At 35.9% G+C, this 17,204-nt stretch overlaps 3 protein-coding genes across 3 annotated transcripts; 2 read left to right on the top strand and 1 right to left on the bottom strand.

Annotated features, from left to right (window-relative positions):
- Positions 1-560: 560 nt before the first annotated feature.
- On the top strand, positions 561-3,727 carry LOC130725528 (uncharacterized). Its single transcript, XM_057576747.1, has 3 exons — positions 561-586; positions 699-769; positions 2,946-3,727. Exons 1-3 carry the CDS (start codon positions 561-563, stop codon positions 3,725-3,727), a joined length of 879 nt encoding a protein of 292 aa, XP_057432730.1.
- A 64-nt stretch (positions 3,728-3,791) lies between these two features.
- LOC130725527 (uncharacterized) lies at positions 3,792-4,446 on the top strand (the record flags this gene model as incomplete). Its single annotated transcript, XM_057576746.1, has 1 exon — positions 3,792-4,446. A coding segment is annotated over one exon (558 nt), but the record flags the coding sequence as incomplete, so codon positions are not given.
- A 4,784-nt stretch (positions 4,447-9,230) lies between these two features.
- LOC130723314 (subtilisin-like protease SBT2.2) lies at positions 9,231-16,109 on the bottom strand. The gene is made up of 10 exons (XM_057574311.1): positions 15,480-16,109; positions 14,847-15,006; positions 14,236-14,633; positions 13,579-13,674; positions 12,284-12,356; positions 11,683-11,965; positions 11,094-11,425; positions 10,723-10,993; positions 10,254-10,535; positions 9,231-9,895 (listed from the first exon to the last, which is right to left on the bottom strand). The coding sequence occupies exons 1-10, from the start codon at positions 15,695-15,697 to the stop codon at positions 9,468-9,470; spliced, it is 2,541 nt and encodes an 846-aa protein (XP_057430294.1). The 5' UTR covers positions 15,698-16,109; the 3' UTR covers positions 9,231-9,467.
- Between the last annotated feature and the right edge of the window lie 1,095 nt (positions 16,110-17,204).

The following is a 17,204-nucleotide window of genomic DNA, read 5'->3' as shown; positions in this document are numbered from 1 at the left end:
ATTTTGGGAATGAGTCGGTGGGTGAGTGAAGGAAGTTGAGATTAAAACATGTTGTCGTGGATGGCCACCACTTCCACACTCAAACGCGCTTCAATGTGGGCCCCACACCAAACCTCACCACCACTACCACCATGTTATATACTGTTGTTGTTGCTGGTGTTTGCTCCAGTTGTTTTTGACTTACCATGGCTCTTCTGTCTCCATAGGGGTTTTGCACTTTACACTGGGTTAATGAAGATTCTGTCAAGTTGTATGGCCCTGAGAATCAATGAATAGGTGATTATTAATCACTTTTCCTTATTTATAATCTGTTTTTCACTTTTTTTTCCAATATTATATCACTTGAAATTATGGTAATTTCATCTAATATTTACCTTGTGTGATTTAGACAACTTTATAATTTAACTATTCTTGTAGTTTGGAAAGGAGTGTGATTTTGAATTTGTAATGAGATTGCGATGCTGATCTTGCTTTGTAATTAAGGTAATATAATCCTCAAATAGTCAAGTAAATATTACATCAACTATAGGTAAAAGAATTGATTAAATCCTTAAATGATAATGTGTACAAAGCACATGTGGCTAATGTAATTTAACGCAGAAACTAAATTTGCCAAATTGACTCAAATGTGAAATTAATATTGGGTTCTAATCGGACAAAGACAAACTAATTGCTTTTAAGTGAGTGTAACTCTTTAGATACAATGGCGAATTTGGTGGTGATGTTGGTGGTTGCTCATCTGTCATCTGTGTGGTGTCCTCCGTTGATGGTACCTACAAAGACATTTTGACCGCTAAGTTACCATGTGTAAGTGTTAGTATGGTTAAGTTAGAAAGTGTGCGTGCCTTAGATGGTCTTGCATTCTTTCATATAAGCAAATGTAGGAGCATCCTAGGTTAAATCAGTTTTGTACGAATTCCTATGTACAATACAATAGGGCTTGCAGTGAGCCGCTGGATCTCTTCGGTCTAATGTCCTTCCTACAAGCAAATGGATGGTGGATATGTATTTTTTTGCATGCTCTGCTTATCCCCGAGCGAGATGCTCAATATTGGGTAGTGGGTCGTTGACATTATGGAATTTGAGTATGGGAAATGTTGGAGAAATGTATTTAAAGTTACAATGGCAATATAAGTACAAGATAGTAGTTTAAGTTGTATCTCGACATTGGGTTGGGTGCTGGCAAAGCTAGAGCGTTTCTCCTTCCTTGCTATGGCTAAGTGTGGATGCGAGGCAATAGTAAATTATATGGGATGTCATAAGCTAAGGGTTTCAATGGACATGATGCAACCATAATATGTTCTTAAGTCGTCCGCAACATGTGTATAGGTCGACTCGTTCACATGACGTAACTTAGTTACTGTCCATGTATCTGTCAATCTAACCACGCGTAGTAATACGACATCGAATGTGTATAAGTCGGCTTAACCCTATAAGGTAACTCAATTTCTGCATATGTGTAAGTCAGTCAAATCATATGGGTGAATCAGTGGCGACTGATCAAGCTATATATGCAGTGAGTTGGTTGATTGTAGGTCACATCAAACTGTGTGTGGACAATAGTCCTTAGCTCTAATCTTCTCTACAAGGGATGGCCAGTTATAGAGAACACTATAACCATCAAGATTAACAAAGTTCATGGTTCATACTAGCTAGCAAGTAACGAACTAAATATCCACAAACGGAAATTGAAATTCCAGAAACCCTGTAACATTGGTAAATAATCAACTTATTGGTTTTGAGTTTAAACCATATGTATCATGCATTGAGAAAATCTTGTTTAAGACGGGTTAGACCACTATGGGTGACAAAACTCTGTCCACCAAGTATTTTATGTAACTGCATTCACAGTGACTCGAATCAAAGACTCAACTTAAGGTAAAACAACCTCACATTAATATATCTATGCATTTGGTTGTGTATCCCACTAAATTGACACACACAACCCGAACTGATTGGAAAAGAATGAGTTGGTTCAGATTAACAAGTTGGTTCAGGTATCAGGTTCTTGGTTTGCAAAACCCGAACAAATTCACTCTAATTGAAATTTAGTAATCATGGATTCAGGGCATAGTGTATAGGTATAACACACGTTTGACGTTTCCACTTTTCAATTCAACTCATTCCTTCAAGTTCACTTTGAAGCCCTAAACTACCAAGTTTGTCACCATTGTCCTTCACGCCACCATCGCCGCACATCCCTTCGTAGTTGACCAGTTGAACACCATCACAAGATGTGTTTTGTCGTTGAGGGAGAGCGGAGACCATCGCCATGAAACACCATCGACACGAAAACATAATTTCTCAAAGCAATTGACATGGTTATCATGAGATCGATTCCTTGATCCACATTCCTTGCGCTTTACAACATGGGCTTGGTTGTTTTTCCATTGATTCCTAGAAAACCTCGCCTTAAAGCTTGAAAATTGTGTGCTTTCCATTTTCACAAAGACCCAAATGAGGAAACTGATGTCTTGCTTCAACACTTGCGTGGTGGGGGATATGAATGAAAGGGAGTTTGAGGTTGCAGTTATGATACAAAGGTGATGTGAATGATCTCAAGTTGCACATTGAGAACGAGAAGCTCTTAGTTTGAGGAGAAAAGGATAGGTGAAAGTTGAGTTCAAGGAGAGAAAGCATAGAGAGGTGTGGACGTTGATGTTGGAATGGGACACGTTAATGGAGGAATAGTCTGAGAAAGAAAGAACGACTAAATCATAAAGGAGGGACTTTTGGTTATAATAGTTCCCAGAACTGAGCAAAGACGATTGACAGATTAAAGGAAGAGATAGAAAAGATTATCAAATTTTTCATCTCTTCAAGACCCGATCGACCCAACCCGATTTGGTTCGATTTGAGTTTTTACTTGGAGAACAGACAAAACTTATCCAACCCAACCTAACATTGTTTGATGATCAATTTAGATCTAAAAACACTATGAACAGGAACACGACCAATATGTAAGCACCCTTACTTATATGGATTTGACGGATCTGGTAAAACTTTTGCGTGGAATACCCTCTCAGCTGCGCTGCGTCCTGAAGGAAAAATTGTTCTAAATGTTGCGTCCAGTGGCATTGCTTCATTACTATTACCTGGAGGTAGAACTGCTCACTCTAGATTTTTCATTCCTATCATTATCCATGAATCATCAACATGTAATGTCCGTCAAGGTTCTTATAAAGCTGAGATGCTTCAAAAAGCAAGTCTTATCATTTGGGATGAAGCTTCAATGCTTAACAAGCACTGTTTTGAAGCTCTAGGCAAAACTTTGAATGACATTATGAAGACCCAAGCAACTTTTGGCCACGATAAACCCTTTGGAGGAAAGGTAGTTGTTTTGGGTGGGGACTTCCGACAGATTCTGCCAATAATTTTAAAAGGAAGTAGATCAGAAATCATTTCTTCTTCTGTGAATTCATCATACCTATGGAAGCATTGTAAAGTAATGAAGTTAACTACCAACATGAGATTACAACAAGCTGGGTCCTCTTCTTCATCCTTGGACATCAAAGAATTTGCGGATTGGCTTCTTCAAGTGGGCGATGGCACGATTAAGCCAATCAATGAGGATGATTCTATTATAGAAATTCCCTCTGATTTGTTGGTGAGGGAGTCTGATAATCCCTTACTTGAGTTAGTCAATTTTGCATATCCCAATGTTGTTGATAATTTGGAGAACTATGCATATTTTGAACAAAGAGCACTCCTTGGCTCCCACTCTTGAAAGTGTTGAAGAGGTTAATAACTTCATGATGTCAATGATCCCTGGGGAGGAAACATAATATTTGAGTTACGACACTCCATGTAGGTTAGATGAAGCCTCTGAAATAGATGCAGAATGGTTCACTTCAGAATTTCTAAATGATGTTAAGTGCTCTGGTATTCCCAACCACATAATTGTTCTCAAAGCTGGTGCCCCTATCATGCTAATTCGGAACATTGATCAGTCTGCTGGATTGTGTAATGGGACTAGATTGATAGTGACCGATTTGACACCTTATATCATTGTTGCAACAACTCTCTCCGGTTCTAAAACAGGTAAACCAGTTTATATTCCTAGGCTTAGCTTAACTCCTTCTGACATTGACCTTCCTTTCAAATTCTCAAGGAGACAGTTCCCTATTACTGTTTGTTTTGCTATGACTATAAATAAGAGCCAAGGCCAATCGCTATCGCATGTTGGATTATACCTTCCTAGGCCGGTGTTCACGCATGGCCAGCTATATGTAGCTCTGTCGAGAGTAAAATCTAGAAAAGGGTTGAAGATACTTATAGTCGATGACAAAGGAGTAGTATCTAATTGCACTCGGAATGTCGTGTATGAAGAAGTATTCCAGAACATATAAATGGTTAGATTATCTATCTTTGATTTCGTACTTCTTTGTATCATGCACATTGTATTAAGCATCCTGTATTTTTTTTTTTTACTTATTTAAATCATTTTCCAAATTGTTGCAGATTCAACAGACTTTGAATGATCATGGGGCAGCATGCAACAAGTGGAATGCATAAGGATCATATGACCTCTTTTTGTTGCTGATATATATTTCTGTAATCTTCAGCCTTTGTTAGATTCAATTGGGTTTTCATTGTTGTGTAAATGAATCAAATTTAATTTCAATTGTTATCTATGGTTTTGTGGTAGTTAATCGGTTCAATTTCATGTAAAAAAAATTGTCGTAAAAAATTTAGAAAAATCTTTCGCCGTGCAGCGCACGGGTAAAAACACTAGTAATTTCTCAAAGAAATTGACATGGTTATCATGAGATCGATTCCTTGATCCACATTCCTTGCGCTTTATAGCATGAGCTTGGTTGTTTTTCCATTGATTCCTAGAAAACCTCGCCTTAAAGCTTGAAAATTGTGTGCTTTCCATTTTCACAAAGACCCAAATGAGGAAACTGATGTCTTGCTTCAACACTTGCGTGGTGGGGGATAGGAATGAAAGGGGGTTTGAGGTTGCAGTTATGATACAAAGGTGATGTGAATGATCTCTAGTTGCACATTGAGAACGAGAAGCTCTTAGTTTAAGGAGAAAAGGATAGGTGAAAGTTGGGTTCAAGGAGAGAAAGCATAGAGAGGTGTGGACGTTGATGTTGGAATGGGACACGTTAATGGAGGAATAGTCTGAGAAAGAAAGAACGACTAAATCATAAAGGAGGGACTTTTGGTTATAATAGTTCCCAGAACTGAGCAAAGACGATTGATTGATTAAAGGAAGAGATCGAAAAGATTATCAAATTTTTCATCTCTTCAAGACCCGATCGACCCAACCCGATTTGGTTCGATTTGAGTTTTTACTTGGAGAACAGACAAAACTTATCCAACCCAACCTAACATATTGTTTGATGATCAATTTAGATCTAAAAACACTATGAACAGGAACACGATCAATATGTAAGCACCCTTACTTAATTATGTAAAAAATAAGGATATAGCAAATTATACACCATCATATATAGAAATAAGTTTTTAATATTTTATTGAGAAAAGAAGTTATACATATAGGTTGGGTGGAGGAGGTCCAGAGATCAATCCCTGACAAGTGTAATTTATCTTTCTGATGTACCAAAAAGAAGTTATACATAGAAAATACGGTTAAAATAGAAATAAGTTTTTTTTACGATAAAAATATATTTTATTGAATGAGAAATAGAAATAAGTTTTAAAAATTCTACTACTATGTTTTGTGGTTGCCTTATCTCTCTTATACTATTAAGCATTCATTACATCAATAAAAGGGGGCATCAAATTATATTCCCCTTCACTTCCTATATACTCTTGATTATCGCCCAAATTATGCCCTCCTCTGATCGTTGGTGGTGTTTCCTGAAATATCGTAATGTCCTTGCTTATTCATGCAAGATGCATTATAGAATATTGGTAGCCTAACAATGATACTTAAAGAGGTGGGGGTGCCTTAAAAAGTTGGTAACTAACTACAAATTTCATGTTTAGGTATTTCTGAACCGCTAGAGTCTGGTATCATGCCATAAATTACTACATTGCAAGTCGACCAAAATTTGATGGGTAAGTGAACTGAGACAACCATTAGCCTAACAAAAAGTTTGAGAAATTATATTAACACTTACTAGTCACTTCCACATTTTTTTTCAACACTCTCTTATCTTTTCTTATTGGTTAAAATTGATGTAATTCGCCATAATTTGAGAGTGACACCCATATATATAATGAAACCTATATGAATTTAAACCAATAAAAAAAAGTACGTAAAATAGTGTTTAAGTAAGTGTTAGCACTTGATAACACCTTTTAATGAGTTTTATTCACACCTAAATCTCACTCACACTAACACTTCGTTTAGTTGGGGTCGGGTAACTTGAGTAGATAGCTAGAGATCAAAAAGATTGAGTTAAGGGGAAGAGGAGAAGACACCCACATTTGGTGTAGTGGAGAAGGAGAGAATAGAGAAATGTGATTGTGGGACGCACATAATTTTTGAACTCTCTTCAAAAAGAAAAATGACATATGCTCATTTGATTTTGTATTTATTTTCTTTTACATCTTATGATGGTGCTCATAATTCATAAACCACACGTAATGATTTATTTTATGGGCAAAAAAAGTTATTTTTTAATAAGTTAATTTTCTTCTTTTTTTTTAATTCTCTATTATTCACATAATTCAAATTCTTTCTTTTTTCTTCTTTTTTATCATATTAAATAATCAGTGAAATATTTATTCTCATCTCTTTCTCTCTACTTATGTTATTTTTTTTTAATTTCTTCTCTTTTCTCTCTTTACTTAACTTAAACAAAATAAAACACGAGGGTCGTAAAAGAAAGAAAAATCAGCAATAGAATGTATTTGGGAAAATAAAAATGAGAAAATAGGAGATGCACTGACAGTGTAAACTTGTTTTACACATGCACCCAATTGATTTCCACCACATCAACAATTTATTAATTTACTAATTAAAATTAAAAAGATTTATAACTACTTAGTCTTATGTGGCATAATGTGATTGGACGTCAGTGTAAAACTTCTTTACACTGACGGTGCATATCCATTAATCTCAATAAAAATTATGTAGAAATAGAATGAAGGAGAAATAAAGACGTGAGAAAGACATAAATGAATCAAAGCCCTAAATCTAAAGTTCTAAACTGAATATTAGAATATAGATATCGTTTATACATACACCTACTACCAATATAGCATAAGAGTTATATTATGCTAAATTGACATCATCATGTGTTGTCTATTTTATTGTATAATACAATAAAAGTTTCGCCCCCCGGTGAGCAGAGAGTAAATTAGAATTAAAATTCACACGAACATGGAATGATGGAAACACAAACGACTATAGGTATTTGTTAGGTGGCGTTGGCAAAACTTTTAGCAATATATTCAGTTGGCTTTTGTGGAATCTGATATATAGCAGAATCTGTTACCGTATTTGGGCAAACTACGTGGAGATCATGATCGATTTATTTTATTAGCTAGGGACTCCTCTATTTTAAATACAAGACTTAATTGCACATTTGGTCTTCATTTTTGTCCTTTTTGTGAAAATCGTCTCCCAACTATAAAATTAGCAAAAACGGTCCTGGAAGTTTAAACTCCACCGTTGTCTTCCTGCGAAAATCGTCCCCAAAAAGGACGGTTTTCGCTAATTTCGTAATTAGGGGACGAATTTCACAGAAAGGACAAAGTTGGAGGACCAAATGTGCAATTAAACCTAAATACAATATACATTTTTTTAGATAAGGAGGGGGCTAGAGCCCCTAAACAAAACAAAACAGAAAAATATTATAGAATTACATTAGAAGAGAAAGCTTCAACTAAATCATTGAAAAGCAGCAGGTGACACTCAACCGTAGGATGCATGTGTTGGCTGTGATCAACTGTTTTTTATGATTTAATCGGAGTTTTCTCTCTTAATGTAGCTTCTTATGTTCTAGATAATTTTCTGTTTTATTTATTTGAAAATAATATAAAGGAATACTATTATATTGTAATAGTATTTTTTTTTTCAGTAAATCAAATGTAACCATGCAATCACAAAACACGAACAAACAGATATTTCGTAGCAAATTTTTTTTGCTACTATCTATCTATCTCACCAAACACAAAAGGTTGGCAGGAAGTTTTGAATGGAGACTAACACAAAATTGAAAATTCCCACCAAGCTTGACAATCATGACTGAATTAGTATTGCCAAAGAAGAGGGTAGGTGGGTTATTTTTCCTACATCCAAACCAAACACCAAGTGAAAAGGACAATCATGATTTATAACTTTCAACCAAGTCCAACTTGAGTCCCTTTCAGTCTAATTAGTCCACAAGTTAATTGATTGATCAATTAATTAAATGATATTATTTACATATTTTGTTTATTAATAACTTTTTTTTTGTCAAAGTTTTTTTTGGTCAATAGAGCTTAGATTGATATTCAAAGATTGCCCAGCAGCACTTACAACAATGAAACTTACATCAGTGAGACTAAAATCCCAAGCAGTGATTCTGCAATGTATAAACAGATAAGCAATTGACGACTAAGCATGCTCACTCATGCTGATACAAGTAATCAACTAACAAAGAAAAATCTTACGAGCACCCTAAATCTTAGTTTATTAATAACATCTATACATTTTTTTTTATCAAAAATTAACTTCTTTACATTTAAATGAAGCAAGTAACCAAAAAATTAAGCAAATAAAAAATGCACCAGCCCAAATGTATATGTGACCATTGGGCCCAAAGTTCTATAAAGTATTGACAGAACAAAAAAGAGATCAAGCAAATGCAAGATAATATAATGGCTTGCTAATAAAAAACTCTCTCTTGCTAGTTGCTTCTTTTGCTCCTTCTCTTCACCTAATCACTAGTGCAAATGGCCATTATGAACATTTGGAAGTTGGAACTATATGTATCAACGTGGGTTTAGTTTATTGTAAACGTGATTGGCATGAAGTTGTTTGAAAACATGTTGAAGGGATGGAGGTGCGTAGTAATGTCTATGCATTGTGATTCAGGTGTGAAATCTGAGTCTTACTGGAAGCCAGTAGGTCTGCACATGTTTAGAAATCCTATAAGAGCTGATTTTAAAGGCAAAATCAATTATGAGGAAAAGCTTTTGTGGCCAAAATTGATTTTGAGAAAAATTAAGTCGGTCCAAACAAATTATCCATCATTAGATTAAGCATAATCAACTCTTGTGAGAAAAATTGAGTGCTGCTTCATGTGATAAGATCGTGCTGCGAGTTAAGCATAATCATTGTTTATTCATCATATGAGTTTTCCTCAAGAATACATGCTTCTGATGGGCGATGGCTGTTTGATTCCAGAATTAACCCTGAATGAAAGACTGATCTCACATGATCACATCTATCTATAACTATACAAGGTTAAATTTTAACAACTTTACATGACTAATGAATCAAAAAATAGCTAATATATTTTAGAACCCCATAGAAACACAAAATCTAAATGTTATCCTTATTAACTCTTCGTGATGTTATTTGATATTTTGACAGTGACTGACACAGGAATATTGACAACATGACCTTGATTACCAAACAGCCCAATCCTCCCAAAGCTGGCAACGGTGCTGTTAAGGGTTGCATTCAAGAGGACAGACAAGACTTTCCTTTCACCATTGGCAATAGTGAAGTGACTTGGAGTCACTTTCACTGAAACCCCAGAAGGAGCATCCCAACCAACACTATAAGTTTCATTCCCTGCAATGTTTAGGACTGTCCTCTGCACTATTCTAGATTGGTTTAGCTTTGATAAAGTGATTGAGGGCAAGTTCAGATCAGGACCAAGTACAGTGCTGTTATAGCTCCCACAATTTTGACCAGTGTAGTTTAGCACCACCGGAGCTGAACCATTGATACCACACAGAAATGACATGTAATCATCATAACCTACAAAAGAAACATATATTCAGAAACAAGGTTCATTAAACTACCAGAATGTTTAATAGATTAACTACAAAAAGAATTGAGGGCGGGCCTCAGCGCAACGATAAGGTTGCTGCCATGTGACTTTGCAGTCACAGGGTTGAGCCGTGGAATCTATATCTTGCAAAGAAGCAAGGTAAAGCTTCCTAAATTAGATGCTCAAAGTGTATCCGGACCCTTCTTGGACCTCGCTCATACAGGAGCTTTATGGCACCAGGTTTGCCCCATTTAGAATTGAGAGTCCCAGCTCCACCATTGTTATGTGCAGAAAGATGAGAACTTTAATTGAAATAGGATGATTGAAAAAGCTTAAGTGACTTACTGGAATCAAAAACCAAACCCGGATTCAGTGCTCCAGTTGCATTCACAAACCCAGACCCCATGTCAAAAGGAGTTGCCGGAGTTTGGTTTTCATCTGGAAAAGCAGATGATCGCTGAGCCATTATTGGTCCGCCACTCTTGTCATACTGGGATGCAGTAGTAGAAAGCGCAGATCCAATGGCTGCAGGACTGAAATTTGGGAACTTTTGCTTAATTAGTGCAGCAAGACCAGCAACATGTGGTGCAGCCATACTCGTGCCGGACATCAGTGCAAAATTCTCACCTGTTGCCACCACAAATAAGATATTCACATTTACCATTATCAAAATACACACACAACAAAAAAATCGTAGCTTAGGTTATTATTTTAAAAGATGTCAGGTTTTTAAGATACATCAAGTAACCAAGAAGAGTTCCATATACTTGGCAATGTTTGGCTTACTGATAAAAGCTTTTATGCATTTACAAACCTTGAAATTCAGCAGAATCGGCGCCAAGAGAACTCCAAGCAGACCATATAAAATTTCCAGGAGCTAACAAGTTGGGTTTCAAAATGTCAGCTTCATGAGGAAGACTGTCCTCTGGATCTGGTCCTCTGGAAGAGTAATACATAACCTTTGGGGCATTATTACTGTAGTTTGCTTTTAGTCCACCACAGATACGGGCAACTGCCCCAAATTTAACAACTTTCTTTGAAGCTGGATCTATCTCCAATGAAGAATTGTAGTATTGCATCAAAATCTGACAAGTTGAAAAACAAAAGTGAATATATTGTGAGTTATACCACTTACAAGCCTGAAAAAAAAGTACAATATACACAACGGGGAAATGGATAAAGCACCTTGGTATCATTTGTGGATACAACTAGTATGCCAGGCATTTTCAATGGAATTGGGTTAAGCTGAAAACCAATCACATAAGGATCCATATAGAAGACAATACCAACTGCACTAAGGTTCTTAGCTGTTTGTTCGGCCAGTTTGACATTGGAGATCCCCAGCACAAACCGAATAGAATAGCTGCACATCAAGAGGTTCCCTCGGATCAAATCCTTATTGAACTTACTTGCATCTTGGCACTCACCGACATACATATCATCAGCAACCGTAGTGTCGTTGTTCAGAGCATGGCGTGCAAAAATTAATTTGTAAAGTTTGTTTTCAGCTGTGCCAGCTAAGGAAAATATAAAAGAACAAATATGGGTCATTAATCAGTCCCAGCAGAAATATTGCAAAAGATCAACTTGAAGTTGTTTTTCCACTGAATCTTATTATTATTGAAAATTGACACCACGTCGTCATTGAAGCTATCAACTTGGGTAACCCAAAGAGAAGATTGAATAATTCAAAGTATTAAGCATTAACCCCAAGTAAGTTGGTTGAATATAACTTCACATATAGCTAAGAAGGAATAGAGAAACAGAATCTTACGTGCAAGTATTACTCCAGGTAGGGTCACATTATTTCCAAGAAATATGGAGTTGCTATAAACCCGGTCATGAGAAGCAGCACCGACACTAAAGATCCATGGACTGAAAGAGGACATGCTCATTGGTGATGGTCCAGTATTTCCTGAAGCTTGCACTACAAAAATGCCAGCTTTTACAGCTGAAAGTAAGGCCATGTCGATCGGATTGAAGAAAGTTGCAACACCTGGAGGACGCCTATTAGGAGTGATTGACAAGCTTATTATGTCAACCCCATCCTGAGCTGCCTGTAAACAATGCATACAAGGAAATTGTCATCACATAACATAGCTCTTACAGTTCAATGCCATGAAGATACTCAGAGAACATTGATAGCCTTTGCACGGACATACAACAAAATAAAATTGAAAAATAAGTAAATTAATATACTTCACCATGCACCCAACAGATCCTTCACATTAGCACATGCTAGAGAGAGGAAAACTAAATCAAAGACAATAATGAAAAAGCACTAAATATGACTTCTCCAGTAAAATTACCATAACATTACTAACACATAAATGATTTGCACAACAATGTATAACTTTTCTGAATAAACAAAGTACCTGGTCAATAGCTGCAACAACATCTGCAGCAAATCCTCCAAAGCGTTTGTATAACGCCTTGTAAACAGCAATGCTGTAAAAGATTGAAATGCAACATATGCATAAATTTTACAAAAAAGAAACAAATGACGCTCACGTTAAACAGTTAGAAATCAAAACTAGATGAGATACACCATTTCTATTAATTTTCAATAATCTTTTAAAAAGAAATAATTAAAAAGACAACCAGTTTGTTGTTGTCCATAAAAGTTAGGAGGAGATAAAAGGTTATAAAGGATAACACATTTTGCAGGACACAGGACAACGTAAATGATAGAGGAATATGACATAAAGTAGGGAAAATTGATGGAACTATGGGTTAATGAAGAGGGGAAAGAGTAATCGGAGGAGTTCACATACTTGGACAAATCTATTTTTGGTCAGAAACTTGGCCCTGCAATAGTGTTTTGATTCAGTTTTCAAATGCCAAAATAGATTTTTTAGATGACAAAATACTACACTCTCGTCTCGCCTAACAATCACAAGGAAAATCTTATTTATAGACTTTCAGTGTTTTAGAACAGACCAGATGTCCAGATCCATGTGTGACTACTGACCTGACACAAACAGTCCTAGACAAATTTTAAGTCAGATCCCTGGTTTATAATACAAAGAACCCGGCTCCATAACAAATATCAAATATTTGAAAGTCTTAAATTTAAAACAGTGTGCAGTGTGCACAGTCACACTCGACTACATTCTTAGAAGAGGCACCAATAAGGGTTCTCACAACTTAACCTTTGATGATCCATGCTCTCACTCAGATGCTCAGCCTGAGCACATAGCACATAGTTGACTACCTCTGAAAATATATTTTATTTCTTTCACCACAACTGAACTTCTTAAAAAAATACTTTATTTTCTATAATTTTTTCATCTTGTAACTGCTCAAGTCATTTCATCCATTCTGTCATATTCTCTATTAGTTTCCGTTTTTTCAATCATCAATCTGAAGCCTCTGGTATCTCTTCTCTATTAGAAGGGAAGCTATAAATTTCTTTCCTCTCAACTGTTGCTAATATTTCATAGGAAATATGAAATCTTATGTGATAATGGATAGCTTTATAGCCTCTCTAGCTTCATCATCGTTTAGTACGAATTTCGAGAGGTCTAAGTAAATGGAAAGATGGGACAATGTGGAATAATGCACAAATCCATAACATTGTGCATAACTATGGATCCAACAGACAATAAAAGTAAAGAAAATAACATGAAAATAAAATAAAACAACTAAGACACAGTTCCAGATTATTTACTGTGATCGAGGAGCCATCCCACTAGCATTCCCAAAGTGATGCCCGGCAACAATCACTGGAATCCCATGGTTTCCTGCTGCAGTAGATGCTGTATGCCTGTGTATTATAGATACACCAAAATGAACATTTAGTTAAAACTTAAAAGAGAAGCAAAATCAACAACTCTTACTTTATGGTGCATCTAGTAAACATAACTACGTAGTCATTGAAAGTAATTTGACAATAGTTTCATTTTCAACTGAAAACTAAAATCAACTGGGCAATTGCAATTCCAGAACAACCGTCAACAATGATTGTTTTTTAATTCCAAATTATTGAAGCTACAAGGAACAGAGGAAAACACATTAATGAGTTCAAAACCCTGATCAGCCTTGAAGTAGAAGAGAGAAAGCTTCAAAACCAGAATAAATGTATAGGAAAAAAAATCAATAAATATTTTGTGGCAGTAGTAGTAGCTGTAAAAAGGCTGACAGCTTAGATTTTGCCAGCATGAACTGGCCATACTAAAGAAGATTACAATGAACAAGGCATATATGATATATCCTTATATTAAGTACCAAACTAGTACATAGATAAAAATGAGATAATGGACCAAGTAACTAATCATGGTCAACTAGAATCAAGCATAACACCCATATGAAAATGCCAAAAACTCACGTGCCATGGCCATCGCCATCGAAGGGAGAAGCATAGTCTTGAGAAACATTAAATATTCCCCTGGTTATAGCAGATGCAGCAAAATGACGGGCCCCAACAAGTTTTCTATTGCAAGAACCAGACGGAAAATCCCTAGTAACCTCACAGACGCCAGAAAAATGAGCAGGAACAGGATATGAATGATCAGACTTAGTATCACCAAAGCTAGGGTGTGTTGGATCTATGCCAGTGTCAACAAACCCAATAACAACCCCTTCTCCAGCAGTTTGAAACCCACCATCTTGAGACCATGCTCCCAGCGGCAGACCCAAAAACTGTGGTGTATGCGTAGTTGCAGTTCTTACAGCGAAATCCAAAACCACATTCGACACGTCACTGCTCCTAGATAGTTTCTCTGCCTTCATGATTTAGCAATTTCAAAAGTTAAGAACATGTTGGTTGCAGTAAATTAAATTAAATAAAAAAGTGGAAGTGGTAGCACTGAAATCTGGAAAGCTTATAGATGCAAAGCCAAATCATAAATAGGAAGAAACAAGTATACACATATGTAACTGTACACAATTCTTTACAAAACAAGGTCATAATCATGATTCTGAAAACTAATATCATACCTGCTGTTGGGTAACCAGCACAGCAAATCCATTTATCAGGTAATGGTAACTATAGAGCTTCATATATTTCTCTCCTTTTAACACTTTCTTCAACAAAGAATCATGAGCTTGAGCAATGTAAGAGCCATATATCTTTTCTGTCTTTGTAAGATTGCTAGATCTTCAGAGGAAAAAAAAAGCATATTAATTAATGCACTGGATTTCACAAACAAGATCAAAAGTCTTGCAAGGAAAAGGAAAAGAAGGATGATTCAAAGTACTTCAAATTGAGAATGCCATCACCAAATATAATCATACATTTCAAACAAATAGTCCATCACAGTATGATTTATAGATGATAAGCAATCATTAAACCAACATCTATCAGTTATCATCTCAGTGAAAGTGCAAGGCTTCCTCAAGAAGTGTCAATGATTTGAGACAAAAAAAACCTAAGAGTTGCAAGTTAAATATCTGTGATTCAGAAGAATACAGAACATCACCCAATGCAGCCCAAAATTGCAAAATCAGAGAACAGAGAAAATACTAAGCAAATCAGCAAATATTTCCACCACAAAACACCAAAGAAAACCAGAGCAGTTTGGAGGAAGAAACACAAGAAACCCATCAGAGCTTCAAAAAATGAGGGAATACCTTGGTTTGTGAAATTGAGTTCTCCCAGAAGCATCATGTTTGAAGCCATTATCCACAGTTTTCAGCTCACCATAGTACTGAGAAGCAGGAGCATGTCTCAGAGTAACAACATACACATCAGAAGTAGCATTATCTGGATCATCAACACACAAACAAGGTAAAACCATCCCCAAGCAAAACACCACCACCAAATGTACTAAAAAACTGTTCTTCCCCATCTGGGTTTTCAGGGAGACAAAAGTGCTAAAACTGAAAACTGAAGACCCAGTTGAATCCAAACAAAGCAACCCCAGAAGAAACTGAGAAACAACTCTTTAGAAACCCATTGTAAACTTGAAGACTTTGCCTTTAGTATTTTACAGAATGCAGCTCACTCAGTTCAGTGAAGGAAATGGAACACCCTCAGAAAGCTTTGTGCTTTGTTTGAGGGATATGGAACCTGATGCTGAGGAAGTACTAGAAGTGTGAGACAGTGATAAAGTAAGCACCTTTTTGGGTGAGTGACGAAGTCCCTTTTGTTTTGTTTACTTTTTTTGAGGAAGAGAGTGTTAATAGCTGAAGAAGAGAGTATAGAGGAGAACCTGCAAGTAAAGCCTTTTTCTTGGGCTTTGTGAATTTGAACGTTTTATTTTTTGGAAGAAGAAGAAATTCGTGATCAAGAAGTTTGTGCTTAGTTTTTAGTGTGAAAGCACTTTCATTCATTGGTGTTCAGTTTGAAAGTGTTTTCTTCTAACAGAGGTTCATAGTATCTATCAGGTTTGAGGCTTGAGAATGTGTGATTTCGAATTCTAATGTCTCAAACAGACCATCAAACTGAAAACCAAACACAAGTTGTTGTGTGTTTGCACTCGATATAAAAACTGTGTTGGCGGCTAATTTTATAATAATATTTGTAAGCGATTTATGGTTCTTGAAGCATGCTCTAATGTTATATCTATAAGTATTTCCGTAAGCAGCTTCTCGAAGCATGCTTCGACATGTATCAGTGACCGGAGCTGAATCCAACCAACTTTTTAGTCATAAAAAGAAGAAATTTGTATGTTTAGTTTGACGTTAGTCCAAATGCAACTTATGTATCGAAGAAGAAATTATAACTTGATATTAAATTATGTGTATAGAAGAAGCAGGATGTCGATATATAATGTGAACCCAAGTTGGGTTTAGTGGAAATTCAAATACGAGAGAATGAAAAAAGCATGTGACGTGGAAATGAGGAAATGAACGTTTTATTTGGATTTATTCGTTCGGGACAGTTTGAGGTAGTTGGCTGTCACTTTGTGTGCCTTGGAGCTTCCCTGAGATTTGGGTAAGTGACAACAACTTTGGTTTTTTTTATTTTAAGTTTGCGTCTGTTTCTTTTCTTCATGTTAATACTTTTTAATTTTTTTTTGAAATTTAATATTTTTAATAAATCCAAACAAAATTGATTTTATTTTGGAAAAATTTTAATTTTACAAATGAATTGCTTTTCTGGTCCAAAACTCCTTTCGTGGTACGTGACAAAGATATGTTTATTGTTGTAAAAAATATTAAGAGAGATATAGTAAAATCATGAATAATAATATATAATATATAGCATAAAATAATCTAGGATTGTATAAAAAATTACTAAACAAAAGTTTGATTCACCCCAGAAAACTACCACTTGAGAAATCGAATATGAACAACCCATAGTCACTAACCGGTCAATGGCGGGTCTGGTGTTCTGATGTTTTTCACTTGACA

Source organism: Lotus japonicus, chromosome 6 (genome assembly GCF_012489685.1).
Source record: "Lotus japonicus ecotype B-129 chromosome 6, LjGifu_v1.2".
In the NCBI taxonomy this organism is placed as follows: Eukaryota; Viridiplantae; Streptophyta; class Magnoliopsida; order Fabales; family Fabaceae; genus Lotus; species Lotus japonicus.
The sequence above is the reverse complement of the archived record's forward strand: the minus strand, read 5'-3'. Positions and strand labels throughout refer to the sequence as shown.

Bases quoted from the DNA above. Each gene is read 5' to 3' on its own strand.
- LOC130723314 (XM_057574311.1), bottom strand. From the start codon at position 15,697: ATGGGGAAGAACAGTTTTTTAGTACATTTGGTGGTGGTGTTTTGCTTG. The intron at 12,357-13,578 runs GTAAATAATCTG...AATCTTTTACAG, and splicing joins GGGATGGCTCCTCGATCACA to CATTGCTGTTTACAAGGCGT. The intron at 11,966-12,283 runs GTACTTTGTTTA...CATTGTTTACAG, and splicing joins TTGTTGCAGCTATTGACCAG to GCAGCTCAGGATGGGGTTGA.
- LOC130725528 (XM_057576747.1), top strand. From the start codon at position 561: ATGTGTACAAAGCACATGTGGCTAAT. The intron at 587-698 runs GTAATTTAACGC...GTAACTCTTTAG, and splicing joins ACAAAGCACATGTGGCTAAT to ATACAATGGCGAATTTGGTG. The intron at 770-2,945 runs GTACCTACAAAG...CACTATGAACAG, and splicing joins TGTGGTGTCCTCCGTTGATG to GAACACGACCAATATGTAAG.